This window comes from Artemia sp. Qi Xiang Cuo, chromosome 3 (assembly GCF_049724085.1).
Source record: "Artemia sp. Qi Xiang Cuo chromosome 3, ASM4972408v1, whole genome shotgun sequence".
NCBI classification, from domain to species: Eukaryota; Metazoa; Arthropoda; class Branchiopoda; order Anostraca; family Artemiidae; genus Artemia; species Artemia sp. Qi Xiang Cuo.
In genome coordinates this window covers 71,918,422-71,943,232 of record NC_142796.1, presented here as the reverse complement: position 1 = coordinate 71,943,232, position 24,811 = coordinate 71,918,422, and the positions used below count along the sequence as shown (strand labels likewise).

The following is a 24,811-nucleotide window of genomic DNA, read 5'->3' as shown; positions in this document are numbered from 1 at the left end:
AGCTATGATAGAGCATCTCTGCCTATGTCCTTATATGCCCTATAGTGCTTATATGCCCTTTGAATACCTGTATGCATATAGGTTTTTTGTTTAACTGAAACTCCTCCTAAACGTTCCCTAAAAGTTTCAACTTAATGCCATTAGTGTCGTTAGTTACAGTGGCCGTAGAAGCAGCATTAAATGTATACACACAGTGTCTTCTGGCTAGCTCAAAATCCGCATCCTATGAAGGTGAAATTTTCAGAGAATATTTATGTTGTACGGATGACAACCTGCCATACGTATGCAGATTGTCAAAAGGGCATATCAGCAATATCTTAGGAACGGTCTCGTGTGTGAAATTAAAACTTACAACACTTGTTTTGTGGAATTTTGAAATAGCCAAAAGACAATATTTGTATCATAAAACTAATGCTTCTACTCCTACAACTACTACTATTAATACTACTGCTTTTAAAGCTAAGACTACAACTATTAACTGTACTCCTACTGATACTACTATATTTAATGGTGCTACTACTACAACAAATAAACCTAAGGATATTAAGGCGAAAATTTTTGGCAATATTGTAATTGAAATAAATCGAAACACACTATGCCTATACAGGTTGTCAAGAGGACGTATCAGCAATGCTTCAGGACTGGTTTATGGTATTAAGTTAAAAAAATTCATCTTGTGTTGAAGGGGATGTTGAAAAAAAGTACCATTTGCATACTGGTACGATTGATACTACTACTACTACTACTACAACTAGTGATACACATAATTACTGAACCTTTCAACAATGCTGAAAAAATTGATGTCTCAAAATTTTTTTTGGATGTTTGTTTTGGGAAATGATGGGCGTAGGGGGAGGGGGGTATTTTCTCTCAAATCACTTTGACTCTTAAAAAAGGAACTATACCTTCCAATTTAAAATCAAATGAGATCCATTTGAATTTAGTACGACCAGTGCTGTAACAAGTACTCCAAATTTTTACTTAAGTAACAAGTACCAAGTACTATCAATTTTTTTACTTAAGTATCAAGTATCAAGTAATCCACCAAAATTGTACTTAAGTAGTTCAAGTAATAAGTAGTCTGAAATAGTACTTAAGTAGTACTTCAAGTACTACTTCAAGTAATCAAATTATATGATGTTAAAATTACTATTGAGCTAAAAAAAAAAAGGGAATTCTTCCATGGGAGGTTCTTTCCAGCACAACAATCACACACTTACGCCACTGACACTCAGGTTAACTTAATGGTTTAATTTCTTATATTAAAGAACGAGTACAAAAACAGAAACAAATTGAAAAGGTGTGTTTTTTCCAACTCTACTTTTCCAGCATTATCAACATCATTAAGGTAAAAAAAAAAAAAGCTGGAAAGAAACGGAAATAAATAACCCGTTCTCAACGGATCTTCCAGCGATTCACTCAGTCAGAAAATCGTCTTACCACATACGGTATATATAGTCAGTCGCTCAGTGCCATTCTTCAAAGACAGTTTCGCAAAAGGAGCTGATTCTGACATCTGCTTTTCAAAAGGTGACATTAAAATAGGTTGAAAAGGAAACCATCAAAACAGTAAAACGAACTCTCAAACTACGTCCATATTTTGCTGAAAAACCTTGAATTTCTCATTGGCTTTCAACAAAACGAGGCTCTCAAACCTTCCGTCCGCCAAGGAATTACGCCTTGGACTCATTATAATGCCACCTTTCGAAAAGAGACGCTCAACTGGGGCCGATGTAGGAAGCATACAATTATACTTCCGAAACACTGAATTCACTGCCGGGTACTCTTGTAAGATCGAGAGAGTCTTTCGGGAATCACTGAGATATCTCAGAATCTCGATCTTGACCGTATTTGCCACAGTTGGTTGCTGAGTGCTTGTTCCTGATTCGTCGTCCGAAAAGTCAAAAAAAGCCTCAGGAGATCTCTCAAGAACTATGCCACTGCTTTTTTCACTAGTGGCACCCATTTTCTGCTTCATTGTTATGGCCTCCTCTGTCATCAAACCCAGCACCAGTTCCTTGTGTTCTTCTTTCCCAAACTTGTCCTTGAAAAACGGCAATGACCACGTAGCAAGATGGTAGTCCGAATGAACCTTTGGAGATCCACTGAGAAACGGAAATCTTTTTCCAAGTCCTTCGAGCAGCGTCTGGGTTAAGACCCTTGTGAGTTTGACACTTTGGTGCAACTTCACCAACTTCCTTTCCAAGCACTTGATAGTTGGGAGAACAGTCCCGAAATAGGCTTTCTCCTCACCCTGAAGCATATCTAGGGCGATTGCTATGGGCTCAAGGACTGAGACGTACTCAGCAAGAAATTCAAGCTCACTTGTTTTGAATCTTGGTTTTTTCAAGACATCACACACTGCTGAGAGCTTTCCAGCCATGTGACACTCAAGAATTCTTTTCAGTGCATCGTATTCAGAATTCCATCTTGTTGCGTTGGGTCTTATCAGCTTTTTTTCGAAGACCTCTTTCAATAGGTCATTGTTTTTTGAGCTGTGGCTTAGGGAATTCCATAAGCCCTGACACTTGCTCTTGACACTCTGCAGATTTCTTTTGTAACTCACGTCCGTATTTGAAGCATACTTGGCATCTGTGGTGGCCAAAAGGTTCAGGGTATGACTAGAGCAGCGAAAGTGTGGAGGTAAGTACATACCTATATTACCTAATGAGTCCGATCTGCCATCATTCCCTTCGGGCTCAGAAATATCGCTATCTTCATCATTTGTGTTAACAATACGGTCGGGAAGATCAGAATAACTATCAGAGGTCCCTCTAACCCCTGCTTCTAGTTCATCTTGGTCTTGTGCACCACTTCTGGGATTGACACTAGAACCCAATTCTGGTTCCCCGACATCAGTCACATTCACCCTGTCAAAGATCTTACCAACGTCAACAACATCTAATTCTTCGGATTCGGAATCCATGCTTTCTTCATCAGGTGTGTCACTCTCACTGGTTGCAAACTCAGAGCTGGATTCTTGCTCCTTTGATTTTCCTAACTCCTTAAAAGCTTTGACGAAGTTTGAAGCATTGTCTGTTACAATTGCCCGAATTTTGCTCAGATTCTTGTCAAGACCATATTCACGAAATATTGCAAACAGCAAGTCTGAAATTCTGTCGAAGGTATGCGCTCCAGCAAACCTTCTAACTGCAAGCACCATAGGCACAAATTTGTTTTGACTATCTAACACATGAGCTGTTACTCCAATAAAGCTCTTATTATTAGAAGACCAGATATCACACGTCATAGTGACATAGTCTACTTTTTCAAAGAGCTGAATCATTTCTTTCTTTACAACTAACAGAGACTCATCAATTTTACCGGCCAGAGTTTTCCTTGACATTATTGGTCCGATACTTGGGTTTATCCCCAGAATCATTTGCTTAAATGCATGACTTTCCACTGTAGAGAGTGGGCGCATGTCAGACACTATGTAATTCATAATCAACTCATCAGCCCTTTTTTTCGTACATTTCTTTTTTTCAAAGAAAGAAAAAGGTGTATCCTCTTGCTTAGGCTCGGGGATGCTTTCATCGGTTGCTTCATCAGCAGAATCAATGGTCTGCTCATCTCCATCTCGCCTCCTTTTTTTCCTAGTGTTCACTTTGGAGAATTCAACATAGGTTGAAGGATGAGCCGTCTGAAAGCAGACATAATGTTTAGTTTTGCTATATGAATCAAATCCAAAGGCTCATTGCTTTTCCACAGGATCCACTGAACATTGAAACTGCAGTATAACAAGTATAACAAATATGAATGAACCATCACTTTCTGAAGGTTTGATGGTTTGGTTTTGTCAGTCAGGAACTCAACTACTTTGAGACCATCACCTGATAGAGGGAAGTTCACCTAATGTGAGGATATGTCCCTTGTCACCTGCTTGTCAGTGAATGCCCAAAATGAAATGAGTCCCAGGTCCCAGGTACAGCCATATACCTCTCAGGAGGAGATCTTCACATTCTCCTCCTGAGTGGAAGGTTCCTTTACTTGGGAATAATCTCATTTCAGACATTTACTAACTAGAGACATATCCTCTCATTAGGTGAACTTGCTTGTATCCGGCAATAGTCTCAACATACGAGTTCCTGACTGGGTTTGGTGGATCCTTCACAATAACAACAAACCTTCACATTACTGCAGATTCAACGATTACAATGATCACCATAGAAAACCTTTTTGCAGCTTAAACTTGGACCATCCTCTGCAAAAAAGCAATGAACCCTCATGTTTCTGCAGCATCGTTGAAACATCAACATCAACCGAAAATTTGTCCAGAAATAAACTGAGTTGTTAGCAATATAGAAACATAGTAATATAACAACTAGCCTATCATCAAACTTGTAAATAGCTTATGGACATATCCAGGCATTAGTTGAGCTGCAGTTAAACTGGAAGCAGGTTAACTGAAAATACAATAAGGTATGTAGCCTGGGATATCTGGCCTATGTAACAAATAGCCTAGGTCTAAGGATTTCCCTATTAATACATTAAATTTAATGGGAAAAATTAACATTCCTGCTATACTAGCTTCTCAATCTCAACAAAATGCCTAGAACCCAGAAAATAAAGGTTAGACTATACAACAATATGTAATTGTGATAAAAAAAAATATAGTTGTTGGTTTAGTATATAAATCACCTAAAAATCACCATTGGTTTAGTATATAAAATATCATAAAATGAAATTTTTATTAGGGAGATGGAGAATTTAATGGAAAATTTGAATAGTGAACCTAAATATAAAGTGCAAATGGGAGATTTCAATACTGACTTCCTTAAAAGTTCAGATTGTCCAGATTTTCTCAATTTAGTAATTTCTTCTTTTCTATATCCACTGATAACTATCCTTACATGAGTTACTGGGAAATCTGCAACACTAATTGACAATATATTTGTGGATGAAAATCTAATTGAATGTTTGAATGCTGGTGTATTAATTATGGATGGATCAGTAGATCACAAGCAGGCAAGCCTATTAAGCTTAGGCTATACAAGCCCAATGGACATTGTGGCTTGATGCAATGCTTCCAATTACTTGATTTTACTTCAAGTCAGGAAATGGAAAATGGGGCTAGGTCAGGAAAATGAAATTTTTAGTAGACTAAAGATAGGCTTTGTAAGGATAGACTCGTCTAGGCCTAGTAATAGCAAAACATATTTTTAGCTCTAATATTTATTAAAGGGGAGAAATCAGATAAAGAAAAAAAGGAAATATACCATTAGATTTTCTATTTCCTTGTCTATTCCCCCACAAAGCCAGATACACCTTTAGGCTTAACAAAACAGTTTGATTTTTCTTTAAACTAGCTTTATTTGGTAATACACATCAGCTGCTGATGAAGAACTGGGTATATTATCCAAGCACCCCTGGTGTTTGGATAATCACTAACTTTGGACAAGCAACCGAGCATAATTTGATTCAAATAGAGCCTATATTTCCAAGCAAGCTCTTAGTCTTGCATATGTATAGATTTAGATTACCTTGTTGGGATTAGCTCAATTTGATCTCAGAAACTTTTTTATACTGAAAATTAAGCTTAAAGAAAAGTTAGCAAACCCTAGTAGCCTATTTTTTCTTTACAGCACATGTCTGGGATTGAATCTATTTATGTTTGAGTGGTTTTGTATCCTACAAGGCCTATAGGATCATGTGTTTAAGATTGGGCAGTATTTTCTAGAATTAGCCTAGGCTATGCTTAAACTAAATTGTGTATTTGTCATTAGACTCTACTATTAACTATCAATGCATTCAAAACATTCAGCAATCCATATGGCTAAAATATTCAGCCTAATCAAATAGCCTCGGCTAGCCTACTTGTTCAAGAAAATTTGATACTTCCTTTGAGTTCTGCAAATTAGCAAGTTCTGCAAGTTCTGCAGTTCTGCAAATGGAAAACACACACAAAAACAAAAATTATATATGCATTCTACATTCTATAACCATTATTCCAATCCCAATCAGCCTCATACACAACAATCTCAATACACAACTTAGCCTCAAGATTAACACAGAGAAGCCAAGGCTCATAGCAATCCATTAGTTTTCGTAAATGTAAAGCTGCTGGTTGCTGGTTCCGAGACCCTTTTGAATGACACCTAGCCTACCACAACTAATTTCGGCCCATTCTGGTTCGTTGAACATTCTTCTCCTGAGGTGAAGTTAATCAAGCTAGGTGTGGGGTAAATTGTGCATTAATTTCATAATGCTGGATTAACAGTAAGCTTAGCCTACAGGAGATCCAGGCTACACAACTCTAGCCTAGGTTTGTTCAATCCAATCTGAACGATATCCGAATAGACCAAAACAACAAACAGATTAAAATTGCGTATGATGTGTAGGTTGTGTTGTAAGGAAACTACTGGGCTATCTGTATGGTAATACCTGTCAAAGTTTAAGAGAGAAAAAAAGTACAAACAGACATAAAAAGGACAAGGAGACTTACACGCAAGTGTTTGTGGAAATTTGAAGGTGCATGCAGGTGTCCTTTGAGAACCCTGTTGGGACAGTTCTTGCACCATGCACTAAGTGCGCCATCTTTTTCGATTTTTCCTTTTACAGCAAAATATTTGCCTTGAAGAATAAACGGTAATTGTTGTTTGCCTGCGTCAGCCATTTTTTTTTGTGACACCTTGTTTCTTCTTCTTCTGAAATGCGCTCGACGGAAACGGCAAACCAAAGCAATTACGAAACCAAACACAGACGCAGCAAAACCAGAAAAAAAAAAAATTGAAAAAAAAAAAAAAAAAAAAAAAATGGAAAGGGTCCACGTAATGTATTTGAAACAGTACTTGACTTTTATTTGCAACTTGAAGTAATAAGTAGCTGCAATTTTTTACTGAAGTACAAGTAATAAGTACTCTGTGGAATTTGTACTTAAGTACAAGTACAAGTACTTGAAAATTTTACTTAAGTAGTACTTGAAGTAAAAGTACTTCAAGTAAGTTACAGCACTGAGTACGACCACTCATTCCATAAAAACCTTGTATTGCCCCAAGGCATAGATTAAAGCCCTTGCCCCAGGGCTTTGGGGGTTGTGCTAACCCTGTAGGCATTGTTACACGTTCTTTGGACCATTTTAAACAAAATTGCCATCGCATAATTTCAATTAGATGCGTTTGGTCAAAAGAAAGGTAGTTGGTTGGGGGTGTTACTTAATCTCAATTACTACTGATTCTTAAAAGGGAACTAGAACTTCCAATTTTAACCAAATGAGCCACCACTGAAGCTTATACAACCATCCCTTTCGTAAGAACCTTAAATGCCCCAGGGACATAACTTACAGCCCTACCCCTCAGGCTCTGGTGGTTTGCATCAACCTCAAAGGCCTTGTTATATGATACTTGAACTATTTTGAATAAAAGGAATGTCTCAAAATATCTATTGGATACATCTCAGAAAAACACGACGTGTTTGTGTCTGTGTGTGTGTCGTGGGGGGGGGGGAGGGTTGCTGCGCTCTGGTCACTTTGACTGTTAAAAAGGCCACTAGAACTTATGATTACCAATCAGATGAGTCCCCTCCAAAGCACATACGACCACCCTTTTTATAAGAACCTTATATGCCCCAAGGGCATAACTTACAACCCTTTTCCCGAGAGCTGTAGGGGGGGGTGTCTTCCTCACAGGCATAATTTCCAAAACCTTCAACTATGATGAATAAAATTGCTATCTCCAAATTTTGACTGGAGGTGTTAAGGCAAACAATGAGTGTGGAGGGGGGGGCTGTTTGCTCTCAAGTCACTTTGACTTTTATTCTATAACTTCAAATTTTAAATCAAATCAGCCCCATCTGGTGTTTATACGACCATCAATTCAATAATAACCTTATATAACTTCATAAAACAACTTACAACCCTATCCCCAGGGCGATAGGGCGTTGTGTCATCCTTAGAGACATTATTATATATTCTTTGGACTATTTTGAAAAAATCCCTATCTCTTAATTTCAATCAGATGAGGTTGGTGAAAGTACGGGTTGTAGGGAGGGGGGTAAATGCCCTCCATCACTTTTGACGCTTAAAAAGGAAGTAGAACTTCCAATTTTCCACCAAATGAGCCTCTTCTAAAGTTAAGCAAACATTCCTTCCATAAAAACCTTAAATAGCCCCTGGGCATAATTTACAACCCTTGCCCCTTATCTTTGGGGTTTGTTTCAACCCCAAAAGCCTTGTTATATGATATTTAGACTATTTTGAATAGAATGACTATCAAAATTTTGATCGGACGATTTTGGGAAAAAGAGGGGGGGCCTAGTTGCCCTCTAATATTTTTCGTCACATAAAAAAGGGCACTAGAACTTTTAATTTCCGTTTGAATGAGCCTTCTTGCGATATTCTAGGAGCACTGGGTCGATACGCAAACCCCTGGGGAAAAAAATAAACATGCATCCGTGATCTTTCTTCTGGCAAATAAAAAATATTCCACATTTTTGCAAATTGGAGCTTGAAGCCTTTATAGAAGAGTTTTCTGATACGCTGAATCTGATGGTGTTATTTTTATTAAGATTCTATGGCTTTGGGGGGTTCCCCTCTTCTTTCCAAAATACAACAAAATTTCCCAGGCTCATAGCCTTTATAGGTACGACTAAGCTTAATGCGAGTTATATATTTAAAATCAGCATAATAAGCCTTTATTTTAATATATCTATTGGCATCAAAATTCCATTTTTTAGAGTTTTAGTTACTATTGATCCGGGTTGCTCTTTACTTACAGTTCGTTACCACGAACTGTTTGATACATTTGAAGCTTTAATGGGCTCAAAACAATTATGCCTCTGAGGCTCTAATGTGTTTTGAAGCTACAAGTCCCTCGAGCACTTTTTAATAAGTTTAGGAAGGGGAGGGGATCGCTTCAGCATGATTTTGAACTGAAAAAGATACATTGATTAGCAGCAAATAAGAATTAAAAGTTTTCAACTTTGACAGTATTTTTCTTTTTTTTTACTTTAAGTTTCATTTTGTCGATTTTTCCCAATTATTATTGTACAGTTCCTGAATTTTCAATTTGTTTGTACATCCTAGTTGAAAAATAAATACTGAAGGCTGATGTGGAAGAATAGTAATAAGAAAATAGGAACGAGCGTATTTCCTTTTTGTTTTTTCTGTTACTACGTCAGCAGCTATTAGAGGAAAGACAATCAACGCTAAAAACTTATTTTAATCAACAAACGTAAATGGAATTTCAACTTTGTATTAAAAAAATGTATATGGATATCAAAATAATTTATTCCCTTTTTTGGGTGTCTTACGCGTGTCTCGGCGGAATGTGCAACATATGCTATTTTAGTTGTATCCAGCAAGTATGGATTAACGAAATCACAGAAAAAAGTATAGGATATAAATGAATATATGATACAAAATATAAATATATGAAAATATAAATATATTAAAGGTGTATGATAAAGTATATGAAATGTATGTAATGTATATTGCATTACATGTATTTTGTCTGTATATGAAGCTGAATCCAGTAAATTTTTTGCCGAAATCTAGTGAGAAGTTAATCTCTGAAATTTCAAGCGTGTATTCATTTGAAATAATTACCACATGGAAAATTGTAGCAATGTCCATTTGCCTATGCTCTATACGGTTTGAAATATCTGATCAGGGTCAAAAGCCAGAACATCTTTCTTTTAAAGGTAAATTGTGTATACTTTAAATTTAAAGCTTGGATTAAACTCAAATATATTCAAATTCTAGCAGGCTAGGTTAGACTAGACCTGGCCTACCATTATGATTTTTGAAAAAGGGGAAGTAGCCTACCTAACGATTTTAGGAAAACCTTAATTAAGCCACTTTGTAAGAAAGGTGATAAAAGTGAGTGTGGTAATTATTGAGGCATTAGTCTGGTCTCTGTAGGTAGTAAATTACTTAGTAATATGATACTTTTTAGACTGCGAGATGCTGTAGACAAAGTTTTAAGAGAAGAGCAGTGCAGTTTTAGAAAAGGTAGAGGATGTGTTGACCAAGTTTTCACTCTTAGGCTAATAATTGAGAAGTGCCTGAGTTTTCAAACATCTTTGGTCCTCAGTTTTATAGATTATGAGCAAGCGTTCGATTCTGTTGATAGAAGAGCTATAGCAAAGGTTTTATCCTTGTATGGTATACCAGGAAAATACATTAAAGTGATTTGTGCTATATACGAGAATAACACGTCTGTAGTTATGGTAGGAAGTGAGGTTGGTATCTGGCTTTGTTTTTAATCAGGAGTTACGCAGGGTAGTGTTCTGTCCCCCTTTATATGGATTATTTTAATTGACTTTGTTTTAAGGAGCACAGGAAAGGCAATGGGAGACCACAGAATCAAATGGGGAGAAAAAAGTCTTCTGGACTTGGATTATGCTGATGATTTAAGCATCCTAGATGAAAGTGTGAGCAAACTGAATGAAGTTTTACAGGTTTTGTGAGTTCAGAGTGCTAGAATTAGTTTGAAAATTAATGTTAGGAAGACTAAGTCACTAAGGCTTGGAATAAGCGAAGATGAAAAGGTGACGTTGGGTAATGAAAAGATTGATCAGGTGGGCAGCTTCACTTACCTTGGTAGTATTATTAGTATAGATGGTGAGAGCAGTGAAGATGTTAAAAATAGAATGCCAAGGCTCAGGGTGTTTTTTCACAGTTAAAAAAAGTCTAGGCTAGAAGAATAGGAAGATAAGTCTGCAAACCAAGATTAGAATATTAGAAGCTACAGTGATCAAATATGGCTCTGAAGCATGGACGCTCCAAAAAGCAATGAAGATTTGCTAGATGTTTTCCAGAGAAGTTGCTTAAGGATTGTTCTGGGTACCCGGCTGACTGACTGTATTTCAAAAAATAGGCTCTACAAAAAATGTGGTTCAATACCATTCTCTAGGGCTATAATGAAAGAAAGGTTGAGGTGGCTAGGGCACGTTGTGTAGATGAAGGATGACGGATTGCCAAAGATTGTTCTTTTCGGCCAACCATCTAGAGCTAAACAGAAAGCAGGTTGTCTCTGTCTGGGGTAGGAGGACGTCATAAAGAAAGATTTAAAGGAAAATGGAAACTTCATGGGCAGGTGTAAAAAGGGAGGGTTTGAATAGATTGGGGTGGAGGAGGAGTGTGCATAGCTGTGTTGGCCTAAGGCGGCTTGGTGTGGTGGTGAGTTGTTAGTAATAGTAGTAGTAGCCTACCATTCAATTCCTTATTTGTGTTCTTTCTGAATATTTTGTGTACATTTATGAAAATGTACCCTGTTGGTCTCAAATATGTCCTTAGGCTATACACAAAACCAAATGAAAACACCAAGACAATAAACCTTGCATTTATAGCCTAATTGCCTTAAGTTTCAGCTTGGAGCAACCCAAGCTGAATTTTTTTCTTGTGAAGCTTCAGGGTTTGTGATCAAAGTTGTTTTGTATTCAGATGTAGTTGGATGATCAGTAGCTTCACAGTTATGTTTCTACTCCCTCAAGAACCACTCAGCATCCAGTCTTTGTTTTAAAATGTCAACAGTTTCAATGTCTTCAGAGAGCTTATTCTAATTGTTGACAATTCTCCAGGAAAAGAATTGAGAATAGATGCTGCTTAGGGTTGATTTTTTTACAACCCTCAGCTGATGAACTCTGGTTCTTGGACTAGGACCAATAATCTAGGGTATAATTTGCTATGTGGCTATGGGGAGGCAACTGCCCCCTCCAGGCCTCAGTTTGCCCCCTGCCCCCTAGATAAAATTTAGTTTCTGCAAAAAATCATGACAAAACTAAGATTAGCCTGCATAATTTAAGCATTCAGAGAAACAGGTCAGTTTCTGACCTGTTCCTGTTAAGGCCTATTTGACCTTAGGGTGCTATATGGCTTAATTTTTATTTTAACTATGATTTTCACTTGATTTGGAAAAATTGGCTCCAGTTAATTATATTATAATTAATGGGATATTAATTATATCCCAAATAATATATATCCTATCTATCACCCAAGTGTTTCAGTTTATTCAACCCTGTACCTGTATGTCCAAATTCTTGAGTGTGTACTGGCTAACAGATAAGTATTAAGAAATATATCATTTGGGGTGGTACCATTCCATATTAAGGGGCCCCTAAGAAGGAAACATCTTAATAAAATTAAGTGGTGCCACTATATTCTTAACTTTATGCTTTTTTTGGAAACTTTTCAGATTAACTCACCAATGAAATAGCTTAGAAATAGGCCTACATTCAGAATCAAATTTTCATCCTGAATCTAAATGTAGAATTTCTGTCAGACATAAACTTTATCCTTCTTTTTCTAGTAAAAAAAGACTACATTTTTCCTTCATGAATTCTAACTCTTAAAGTTGTGTTCTAATATCCTAAGTTATAATCTTGAACTCAGGTTTTTTGGATATGTCCCCTTCTCTGTTGATGACAGCATATTAATGTTATCTTCTCTTTGAAGTTCATTTTCTTACAATATAAAGAGGGTACCTGGTTTGAACCCCCATCCCCCAAAAAACACTTCTCCAACTTATAAATTACTTGTAAATATGCTGGTAAAAATATCCTTAATTGAAACCATAAGATAAAGTCCACAGGAGATAAAATCCTTCTTTGGCAAAGTTTCTAGTGATTTGTTCACTTGAATTTAATGTTGCCAAGTGCCATGTCATTCACTTTGGAAAAAAAAAACTTTGTCACTCTTTATTTTCTTTCTGGCCATCCATATCTTCTGTAAATGACAAGCCAGATCTTGAGATCACTATTAACAATGATCAAAATTCAATACCCATAATAAATAGTCTGCTGCTGGTGCGAGTTCAACTTGTGGGTTGATCAAGTGCACCCTTTCCCCTTGCTCCTGCAAAGTCATTAGTCTTCTGTTCATAGGACTGGTTTGGGTCAAGCTTGAAGTTCAAATGAGTCCAGTGTCCCTCTACCTCAAGAAAAACATTAAGGTTCTGGAATATGTGTACAGACATACTACTAAATAGTATCTGGCATGGAGGTACTCTCTCAACCTGCAAGACTAGCTGAAATGGAACTCTCAACACTTGTTTACAGGAGAAGAAGATTAATTGCCATTCTAAACTACAGACTGATGAAAAGCCGAAATTCTGCTAGCAGTGTTTCTTGTTGTTGATTCTAATTAAAAAATTATAGGTCATTGCCTAAAACTCGCAAAGTACTTGTACCCAAACCAGTTCTTTTCCTCAAGAATTATTAAATAACTAGAACAAAGTCTATGAAGATACAGTTATTGCTGACTCTGTTGACATTTCAAACAAAGGTTAGATACTGAGTGGTCCTCAAAGGAGTGGACACTTCATTGGGAAGCTCATCCAACTGCATCTGGTCACCAAACAACATTAAAAAAACTTATTGGTCATCAATTCTGGAGCTTCAAAAGGAAAAATTCTTAGATTGACCCTAGCTGCAATTTAAGATAGAAATAACTTCTTTTTAAACAAAAGACTTTTCTCATAGTTTAATATGGGGCTTTACTGATTTTTTTTTGCCTCAATCTTCTCTTGATTTGTAAATTGACTTGCAATAAATTCAATAATGATAATAGTAACAGTTTACAGAATTCCTTGCTTTTGTTATATGTTCAGACTTCTTTTCTATGAATCTAGGCTGTGCAAGACAGATAGGAAGAATGATCTGTGCAGCAAAAAGTACAAGATGATATTATTAACAATCTATTGTGGAAACAACATATTTAAAAAAACAAAGAAAGTTCATTTTTCTAGCCTCTACTTTTCCTTTCTTTGAGGGTGGGGGTTCCTTTACCAGTTGTTAGAGGGATTCCCATGTCTCTGTGTCTAGATATAGCTTATTGCTCCTGTAGGCTGATTTTAACAAGTACCTTTAGTTTGGGAGGCCAGGTACTTACTACTCCATAAGTTGCACTTCAAGGAAACAAGGACTAAGAACGTCTTTTCTGCTCTATTAACAAATACATCAAATACAAATTGTTACTGCTATATGCAACTAAGAAAAACCAACAATTCTGATTCACCTTATGTCAACCAGCAATTTACTTCAAGGGTCTAGATGGTAGGTGGCTCAAGTCATAGGCAGGTAACAGGCACTTTGAGAGATTACTCTTCACTATCCCACTTGCAAAGGTGCCAAGTAGCCTCATATTCACCATCCAGAGTTTTTTCTTTTTTATTTATTTGTTGATGTTAACTGCCTACAGGACATCTCTGCAGAATTAATCTTTTGTGAGATTTAACCTTATTACATAAGTACATCAAGATCTTTTTTGGTATTGGTCTTTGATAAGGGGAGAGGATTTCTTTTGAATAATAAATAAAATAGCTGGGTTTTCAGTTTATAAGGCAAGAACATAAACCTTATTACTTACAGTTTTTAAGCTTATTCACCAGCTATATTTGCCTAATGCTAAAGATTATTCATTGTATGTTTATTTCCTTATGAATAAATCTTATCTTATTGTCACAACTTTTGATAAAACAAGCTTTGTTAAGTTTGTTGTGGCAAACTTCCCTCAACTGAATTTTTTTCCAGCTAAATCCATGTTTTTTGATCCTTGTGTAGTATCTATGCTACTTCTGAATATTAGATAGATAAATGTCAGGTCATCTATTGCTATTGCTGGTGTATAGGGCATCTAATTGACATTTAAATTAATGATTCTTTTTGACAGGGAAAAATAGAAAGCCTGCTGCTCAACTTATCCACATCAGGAATCAATCCCTGGGCCATGTGTTGCCAAGCAGAACATCAATCCATTGTGCTTCCACAAGGTTAAAGATTAGACACTAAGGAACAAAAGTTTCAAAATGCATAAAAATTAATAATAGCTATAGTTTTAATAAGTCATAAATAACTATTATGTTATTGTAGATATTTTTTTTGAATAGAAGGGATTGTATAAAAACGCCAGAAATTGTATTTTGATTCCAAATTTTCATGAAGGATCTTTTGAACTTACTAAAAAAACTTGATGTTTAGTTTATTCCATATTACAAGTGTCAAGAAGCTAATCTATTTTATTACCAAATAGAAATGTTATGCCTATTTCAGAGACAGTCAAAATTGCCTCCAAAATGGGACATATCTTATGTAGCCAGAATTTTCAGCTCTGTGGGAATACAATTATTGAAGATTTTTTGAAATTCCCTCTTTAAGGTTAGAAGGGTAGTGAGTGATGGAGTCAGTTAAATTTGACCATAAAAAACAACAACAAAAAACAAAGTCAAATCTGACTAGTAAATGTTGAAAATTACTATCAAAGTACATCCTATCTAGGTATGGTACACTGGACAAGCTGCTATCAATAAAATTCTGATTACCTTGAAAATATATTTTATTGGATTATGTATTTTCTGGATGGTAATATGTTTGTTACTTGTGTCATATCTGATATGCCAGGCTTTTTTATAGCTTCACAAATATTGGATGGTGAAATGGCTGATTCAACACCTAAGCCTGAGGATCTTTCAAGTAGTGATGCAAGAATACATCCTATCACAGAAAAGAAACTTAAAGATTGTCAGGGCAAAAGAACCTTTAGGGAAATTCTGATAGAGACTCATCCATTTGGAGGTCTTTCAAAAGGTAAGGATTGCACACATTCAAATTTAATGGGGGGGGATAATATGATTCTTCAAGACCCAAGAGATTTCCTGGGATTTTCAACATCCAAGCATCTAAGAACCTTAGTTCCAGGATTCATAGGCTGTATATAAAACTTGTCGAACCTATTCATTTTGACTACCCCACTAACAGCACAAATTATATTAGTTCTAAACTATGACTCTTACTCCAATGTCCCCATCATTTAACCCAGATGGAAATTTTTGCAAAATTTGTCTTTTCATAATATTGTGAGCATACCAGAAATGGTGAGTTGCTAGTTCATTTCCTATGTAATGAATAATTAAGAACCAGCTTATTACCCCAACAAGGCTACCGTCTTCAAAAGCTCAATGGACAAGGAAATTTTAGTTGAAACAATGTCACTGATAGATCAATATTGGAGCAAACCCTAGCTCAAAGGAAGATACAAGCTTTAAAAAACTTACCTGCCTCACTGACTTTCGTTCAAGTTCAACAGTATATGTTTATCTGGGGCCTGGCATAAATTCAAATTTAGAACTTGTAATTGGCCACAAACTTCTTTCACCTATAAAAACAAGCTGTCTTTCATTTGCTGCAAGCAATGTTTAATTGTTGTTATTCTTGTGCTACTATCTCAATTAATAAGGACTTCGTTTTGAGTCCTTAAAGACTATGTGTTAGTTCTCTTATAGAGAATATTGTATTTATCAAAACTACAATTTACTTCACCTTTGCAAACTTTATCTCAAAGGTCTGTATGCTGGACAATTGTTTAAGTTTCAGTATTTTTTTTTATATGTAACATATTTGGTTTTTACTTGCTAATCCCAATCTACTTGTTAATGCTCCTAAATAAATCATCAGTGCATTAAATCAGCCTTTCTAGTCACCAATCATTTTTATTGGAGATGCACCTAAAATGACCCAATAAAGAAAAAAAATCCTTAAATATCAAGACTTCTTTTTTATGAATCTAGACTGTACAAGACAGATAGGAAGAATGATCTGTGCAAAAAAAACTACAGCATGGTATTATTAATGATCTTTTGCAGAAACAACACATTTAAAAAATACTAAGAAGGTTCATATTTGGGCCTCTACTTTTCCTTTCCTTGTGGGTGGGGGTTCCTTATACCAGTTGCTGGGGGATTCACCTCTCTCTGTGTCTAAATGTAGTCCATTGCACCGTAGGTTAACAAGTCCACCTGGAATTGGAGATACACCTAAAATGACCCCATAAAGAAAAAAATCCAGTTGACAAAAATGCAAAAAAAATTGCTATAATTTGAAAGTTCATTTCCGCCTTAATGATACATCATCTCAATCACAAGCTTTAGAGCCTCATACTTCAGAGACTATCCCAGCTTCCAACAGTCCTGCAAGAGTTTCTTTTATGACAAGAAATAACCCTTTCTCCAGAAGATGAAAAAATTTCCTCCCTTATCTAGAATCAACCCTCACTCTTTAATTTTACACGAGCTACCCCTCTTCTTGGTACAGTATAGTCCTCCTATTAAAAACTTCACTATATACCTTACTCCTTCCAATTATCAGTAATGTTTTATATTGTCCCCACTTCCAACAAACCATTTCAAAGTCCCTGAATCTTAATGATGCAAGTTTAGCTGGGCCTAAGAATTTCATTAATCATATCCTCTCCAACCTCTTTACCAATAATTCGAGCCCCATTAGCTCCTGTTCAAGAGTGTCGATTCGACGGAGAGGTATTTACCCCTTCTATATTACCCTCCCCTCCTCTAAATTTTGGAAAATACCCTTTTTGGTATTTTTAGTTAAATTGGAATAATAACAAAGTTGCCCTCCTTAGATTTTGAAAAACACGTTTTGTATATTTTGAAATATATCGCCTTTTAAGAGAAACGTTTGGCATTACCATTGTATTTAGATCCTGGCGCCGCGCCGATAAGGGAAGGCCAGTGGCGGCTGGATCAAGAATAGCAGCGGCTGCGCGCCGCCAGTACACTGCCGATGATTTTTCCGTGCCGCCGATGGTGCGATCACTGCTGACTGCAAATATGAATGTTTTCATCAGTCTTTCTCAAATACCAGCTTGAATTTACAACAGATTTGAGCCTATTCATGATTTAAAAACTTCGCCAGTTGCTGGCTGGATGTTGGTCTTCTTTTTTATTCATCCAGAGAAGTAGAAATCTGGTAGAAACAAAATGGCTGTGGCGTTTCAGAACCCTTGCATAATAGTTGAAGTATCTATTAGCTATGTATTCTTAACATAACTAATTATCAAAATTAGTAGTTTTTTTTCATCAAGTGTTATTACATACAAAACTTCAAATACCATATTACAAAATTCGTCAATTATCTAGGTAAAAACTTTGAATAGAAGTTTGAACTTAGTTTGACCTTAGACGCTTAATTTTTTCATAATGCTCTTTGCCTATATCTGTTTTGTCACCTTTAAAAAAGATTAAATGGGCGACTTTGATGTTGATTCTTCTTTTTTGCTCTTTTGGATTCCTAAAAAGCATTCCTTGTATTAAAAACTGGTGTTTAATAGCAATTAAAAAATAAAAAATACATTTTTAAGTTTTTTTGCTTCCTTATAGAATATGTCATGTAGGCTAATGCTAAACTTTCTCCAATAACAATGAGAAAAGTTTTTTTTTTCTGTTTTATTGTTATTATTATCCAAAAGTTGGAACAGAATTCATCTCAATTTCAGATGTGTAAGAAATCCAAAATACACAAGATAATGAACAAGTCCCAATGGGTGGCCATGGGTCTATCAAAATATTTCTATGGTTTCCCGGGGAATTTGATATCATTATCTTCCATCTCTGCTTTAAATTAAAAAAAAAACTTTTTGGCATCTCTGCTTTATATGAAAAAAAATTCAAGGTATTATCATTTAAAAAAGATAGCCTCCTACCTCGCCCCCCTCTAGATACCCCCTTGATAGGCGGCCCTCTCTGCTTTAAATTAAGAAAATAAATAACTTTTTTTGCATCCCTGCCTTCAATAAAAAATCAAGGCATTTTCATTTAAAAATGAAAGCCCACTTACCCGTCCCACCTGTGGATACTGCCTTGATAGGATACCGTCTCTGTTTTAAATTTAGAAAAAAATAACTTTTTGGCATCCCTGCTTACAGAAAAAATCGAGGTATTATCATTTAAATATGACAGTTCCCTACCCCCCCCCCCTCGGGATACCACTTTGATAGAATACTGTCTCTGCTTTAATTTAAAAAAATAATTAACTTTTTGTTAGTCCTGCTTTGAATAAAAAGAAATTCGAGGTATTATCATTTAATAATTATAAAGTTCGAACAAAAAAATGTCGAAATTATTCAGATATACCTCAAATTACTGGGAAACTGAGTCATGGATTCGCCATGGCATTCGGTAAGATCCAAGGACTCTAATTAAAAGGGAACACACACAAAAGCTAAATTGGGCCAGTAGCCTATGAGAAATCCAAAAATTACCCAAGACAATGAACAAGTCCCAATCGGGAGCCCTGGGTCTATTAAGATATTTCTATGGTTTCCTAGGGAATTGGATATCATTTTCTTCCACCTCTGCTTTAAATGAAAGAAAATTATCTTTTTGGCATCTCTGATTTCAATTAAAAAAATTGAGGTATTATCATTTAACAATGATAGCCCTCTATCCCCCCCCCCCGCGTTGTAGGGAATAGTATATATTTTTTTTTGAATCATGTTTTGGGGGTCACTTCCATTTCAATCTTAAATTCCCAAACCTTGTATATAGTCTATAGCTAAATTTTGTCTCACATGGGTTTTTTTTTGGGGGTGGGGGGGGGGTAAATTTCTTTAGAAAGAAGATTGTATTTTTTTTTAATCTATCATGGGTTCAATAATTGTGTATTAAACATTGAGAAAATATATCTAAAAATAGCAAAAGAAAACAAAATTCTGCAAACTTGCAATTCAGATGTTGCAACAATCTGTTGACAATCAATTTCAAAATCCAACTTAAACTGTATTGTGTATGCGTTCTGTTCAACTTAAAAATAAACTTCTTGACTCCAAACAATGTAAGAATCTTATTGAGAAAATGGAATTGAGAAAATGCATTTGGAATCGAAATGGTTTAATCTCATTTCATAAAGACAACACTTTTGTCAACTGTGTATATTGCAATTAACAAACAGGAGAGTAGTGAAGAATTATGGTATGCAAAGTAATATTTGGCAGGGATAGTCACTAGTGATGAATCATTAGGGGTGGCACCGTGATTGGGTGATTTCGGGCATTCGGGGAACCAAATTGTTTTTTTTCGGGGTGACACATAGATTTTCTGGGAAATCCCCAAAAATTCGGGAATAGTGCAAGCCCTGCTTCCTTTCTAATGAGGAAAATCGAAATACTTGACTACACAAGAAAAGGAAAGCTCTGACTTAGCAGTTGACGCAATAAAGAATTGCTACAAAATTAATTCAAAGTCAGCCGAACGCCGCCGCCTCTGCCGGCGGCGGCGCGCTGGTGGCGTTACAAGACTTCGGTGGCGGTCAACCGGGCCTCTCGTTAGTGGTGTTCGGTTGATGCGCCGGTGTATCGCCGGGGTCTACTTGTATTTGTCTATGACAAATATTGGTTTACCCATGCTAGCCCCCATCATAGTAGCTTCTGGTGTGGTTTAGTTAAAAATTTTGCCAAGATCTTTCAAGTCAATTAATGGGAAAATTATAATAATGATTGTTGTGTCCTGAAAAAACTCAATAACCTTCGTTCTACCATTCTAAATGTTCATTTAAGAAGAGCGCAAGGAAAAAATTAAGCTGTATTCCCAACGTAAGCACAAGGAGGCAAATAGATTGCAATTCATCTAAAAGGGAAATCATCATTTTCTGTGTATTTTATCATAAAAATGAATGAAATACCTTATTCAACCCCAGAATTGGTATGAGAAAATAAAAAAGATTTGTGGTTAGTATCACGATCATATTAATTTTAAGCCTAACCCCCCCCCCCCCCAAAAAAAATACTGCTGATGAACTAAATTTTTAACTAGTTTTTATTGTCCAAAGCTATTCCTCATATTCTGTATGATTCTTTGTTCCCATTCCTAACCCACACATCCAGTATTTAACCTCTCCATCTCCAATACTCCAAATGTGTATTCAAAAAATGATCCAAAAAAATCGAAAGAACTTATTATATATATATATATATATATATATATATATATATATATATATATATATATATATATATATATATATATATATATATATATATATATATATATATATATATATATATATATATATATATATATATATATATATATATATATATATATATATATATATATATATATATAGGCATTATGGGTATTTCCTGGGGTTTACCCCTAACTATGAGAAACAAAAACCTATTTAAAATGCATCAAAAGAGTAAAATAATGAACGCTGCCATTTAAATCCTGGTAAAACAAAATCCCTAGTTGCACCCCCTCCCTCTGAAAATTTCTTGGTGGTTCTCTTGCCTGACATATCCCTAGCTATCACAAAGCTATTGCTGATAAATGGCTTTCTCCTTTTCAGGCATTTTATTTCAGTTTCTGCATCTAGCTTGTTTTCATCAAAATAAAAGCTTTGCTGCATTACCCTTATTAAAATGAAGGAAAGAAAATAGTGTCAAATGATGGCTTCTATAGTATCTTCAATATTACACGCATTGTGTAGGTTATAAGGCTACTAGATCCCATGTTTGATGTTGTATCTTATGAATTTTAAACAAAAAATAGTTGGATTTTATTCAAACTTTTTGAAGACAAGAATCTTCTAGGAAACATTTTATACATTTAAAGATAGAAATGAAATTATGCAAGCCTAATTGCAAAGCCCGGCAGTCTAAAAATTTGAGACAAAAGCAACTTGTTTTCCTTGTCGATACTAAATATATAACGTTTTATATGGGTCTCCATTGGAAATCTTCAAGCTGCTCCTCCAGTTTTCCTATAGAGGGGTCAGCATTTCCAAAAAACTGAGGAATTTGGATATTTTATGGGAAAGCAAGATTAATGTTCCAGACGACCGAGGGGGAGATTAAATCCTTCCACTAAGGGAAGCAAAAATCAGTTTCTAATTACAAGTATGCTATTAACGATTCTTCTTAATTCTTTTTTTCTTTAGTTTTCCATGCATTTCCTTTAGCTCTTATCTCTTTTCTATAATGATGTATATTTTTTGGTAATTCTCTTCAACACTCCGTGCAAATCTTCATAATTTAAAAACATAAATCCTCAGTTTTTCTCGAGAGGTTTCCCACTTTCTGCCACCTGGTGTACACCTGGGTTTGCCACGCGTCCCGCACAGTTCTGTCACGCTTGACAATTCCGTAATACTTGACAAGATTCCTCCACGCTTGTTCCAATTTCGCCACGCTTGGCGTTGGTGCTCCTTCGGTTTTTCCACACTTTTCGACTTTTGTGCAGATTGTAGATTAGTTTATCCTGCCATGGTATGGAATTTAATTACCTTAATTATTATACATTTTTTTTCTATTACCAGGTGGCCACCCAGATATCTAATTGATTTGGCAAAAAAAATATTCTGTGTTTTTCGACTTTTGCTTCTTTTTTTTTTTTTTTTTTTACCACAAGCCATCTTGCTCTTTGATGAACAAATGTCTTAAATTTTTGTTTACTTTATTATTTATGGATAATTGTACAGTAATATAGCATACTTTAGCCTTTTGTTTATTATTCAGTTTTTTTCTTTCAGAAAAATCAGTTAAGACTGACCGCAGAGGCTCTCTTGGCTCAGTTTATACTGATATACCATCTATTCAGCCACTTCTCGCGTCTACTCCATGCAGTAGTAAAGAGCCGTCGCCACCAATAGGTTTTGAAGGTACATATATATTTTCTGTTTTTGACATTCTTTTGGAATTACTTTAAGTCACACCTGCTAGTTATAAGGAGAATCCATTACCAACTGTGGAGCAATGATGTTGTCATTGAAGTAAGGTTCCTTGCTTGTTGGAGTATTCCTTGTTGACACATTTCTTGAATACCTTAACAGTCCTTGATAAGACTGTAGCTTCACCGAGGGAATTCTAAACAATCGCTGTTCGATCTGAGAAAAAGTGATTCATGATCGTTGTCAAAGCTTGATTGTAGTGATTCATTTTGAAGTGTATATGAATCATTGCTACTCCTCTTCTAGATTAAAAAAAATATATTCACTTTTTAGATACTTAAAAGCAATAACCTCGTCGCCTCTCATACAACAGTGGACAATCACAGGCAACCTTAGCTTTTAATATATGTTTATTTGGCCAAAAAACATTGTTGTATTTTGTAGCCTGTTTCTAAAGTAAATTTGTGCAATTATTTTCTCGCATCTTGAATGCGCATAGCAAATTCTGATTTTGGTATGAGAGGAGTCGATACTTTAAAAATCATTTTGGGAGCCTCAATGCCGGCTGACCGTCTCAAAGATAAAGGATTCATTAGAGAATTCTCCTAGGTGACTAGTTATTATTGAGTGCTATGGAGAATTTGTGGTTTGGATACGAAATTTGATTGAAAAGACAGTGAAACTGCGTCGGCTAGGTTTTAATCGAAGTAGGTAGCATCGTAGGCAACTCTCAAAATTGCAAAATTGATCAAATGACATATATTTTGAGCTAATATTAGCGTTTTCCCAGCAGCTATTCTAGTATATTTTTAGGGAATGCCCTTTCCTGAATATTAAAGAGAAAATTGTGCTCCATTTAATTGAAAAAAAAAATTCAACTTTCCAATGATACAAGTTTGATCAAAACTAAATATTTCTATCTCTGCCTCAAAATGAGAGAAGCTAAACGATTTTTACAAAATTTCTGGGAAAGTAGGTGTCGGCTTTTAGTTACAATAACATTCAATTAACATAAAAACCGTTTAGCATTTATCATTTAACATTCAATCTCTTATCCAAGCTCTGCAAGTTATATATATAACCGGTTTTTTGAATGTTAATGCTAAACGGTTTTTATAAAATTTCTGGGAAAGTTGGTGTCGGCTTTTAGTTCCCTATCATTCAAATTTCAATCTCTTATCCGAGCGCTGCAAGTTATGACAAGACCGCCAAATCAATACTAAATAGTTTGGGCGTACCAACTAAAAGCGTTTATAATGGACGAGATAAGGTGGTCCTTTGAGGTGTGAAATCCCCTTAATGGTTTTAAAGAGGTACTCAAGTTTGAGGACCTTACCTGCTATTATTTCCGGTTTTTTTTTTCATTAAACATATTTATATTCACCTCCTCAGAACAGCCTGTGGACTTCATAGCAGTCACTTTTCTTTTTGTATTCAAAGTGAAAATATATATCGCCACTCTCATACCTAAAGGTCATATCTGACATTTTCAGGCTTCTGAGCTAATTATCAAAACTTTTTGCCAAGTTTTATTAAAGGAAGGATCTGCAGATCAATGTATATTAAATTACACTTTAATTCTCGTAATCTATATTATCTGCTAATTCTGCTTTTAAGAACAGCTTAGCAATCGGTTTTGGAAATGATCTCAGAACTTTGAAAATGTCAGATAAGAACTTTAGGATTGAAAGCGACTTTACGATTTTTAAGCTGAAGTTTTCGAAATATCTTCGTCTCAAAGAATTTGTGAAGATTGTCTTGTATTGGCACAGCATTCTTTTTCAGAAAGTGTTGGGGTATTTGAGGATTTTTTTTTTAAGCAGTTGTTCATGATATTTCTAGATTATTTAATATTGACAGTTCATCGACTAAAAATAGGTATCAAAATAACTGTACAAAAAAAAAATCATGTACGCTGAACTGTAGTTGTCCTATTATATCCCAAAACAGTATTAGAATTCTGTTCAGTCTTGTACAATTTTTTAAAAAGATTAAATACGGTATGTATAAAATACAACAAAACAAAACGCTTAACTCTCCTTAGGCTTTCGCCTGTTCAGAGCATATAAATCCCTTAAACATAATAAGGAAAAAAAATTAAGCAAATAGAAAGAAAGAGAAAAAACCCTGCACTTACGTGCCAATTTCCTATTGCATGCCAAAACAGCCTTATAATTCTCCTTAGACCCGTGTCTAACTTGATATATGTCTAAATTATTTCCTTTTCATAGTTATTAGATATCTTTTTCTATACATTTTAATTCCTAAAACTGTTCAATATCTCAAGCCACTAGGCCTGATCAACTCTCTTCAGTACGAGCTTTGGTCAGAGTTAGCGTGATCAAGTTAACTCTGATTGCTCTAATGGTTTTTGACTTCTGGTAATACTTTCAGATTTTGGATTTTATTTATAGCT

At 35.4% G+C, this 24,811-nt stretch overlaps 2 protein-coding genes across 2 annotated transcripts in view; one reads left to right on the top strand and one right to left on the bottom strand.

Moving 5' to 3' along the window:
* Positions 1-1,310: 1,310 nt before the first annotated feature.
* LOC148954495 (uncharacterized) lies at positions 1,311-6,616 on the bottom strand. Its single transcript, XM_089087122.1, has 3 exons — positions 6,446-6,616; positions 2,740-3,643; positions 1,311-2,664 (listed from the first exon to the last, which is right to left on the bottom strand). The coding sequence occupies exons 1-3, from the start codon at positions 6,614-6,616 to the stop codon at positions 1,583-1,585; spliced, it is 2,157 nt and encodes a 718-aa protein (XP_088943248.1). The 3' UTR covers positions 1,311-1,582.
* A 2,923-nt stretch (positions 6,617-9,539) lies between these two features.
* Positions 9,540-24,811, top strand: part of LOC148954494 (BRCA1-associated protein) — a 74,053-nt gene continuing 58,781 nt past the window's right edge. Inside the window, exons 1-3 of the mRNA XM_089087121.1 lie at positions 9,540-9,639; positions 15,349-15,522; positions 22,258-22,386. Of these exons, the coding sequence (XP_088943247.1) occupies positions 9,564-9,639; positions 15,349-15,522; positions 22,258-22,386 (379 nt within the window). The 5' untranslated portion in view covers positions 9,540-9,563. The remainder of the gene's footprint in view (positions 9,640-15,348; positions 15,523-22,257; positions 22,387-24,811) is intronic.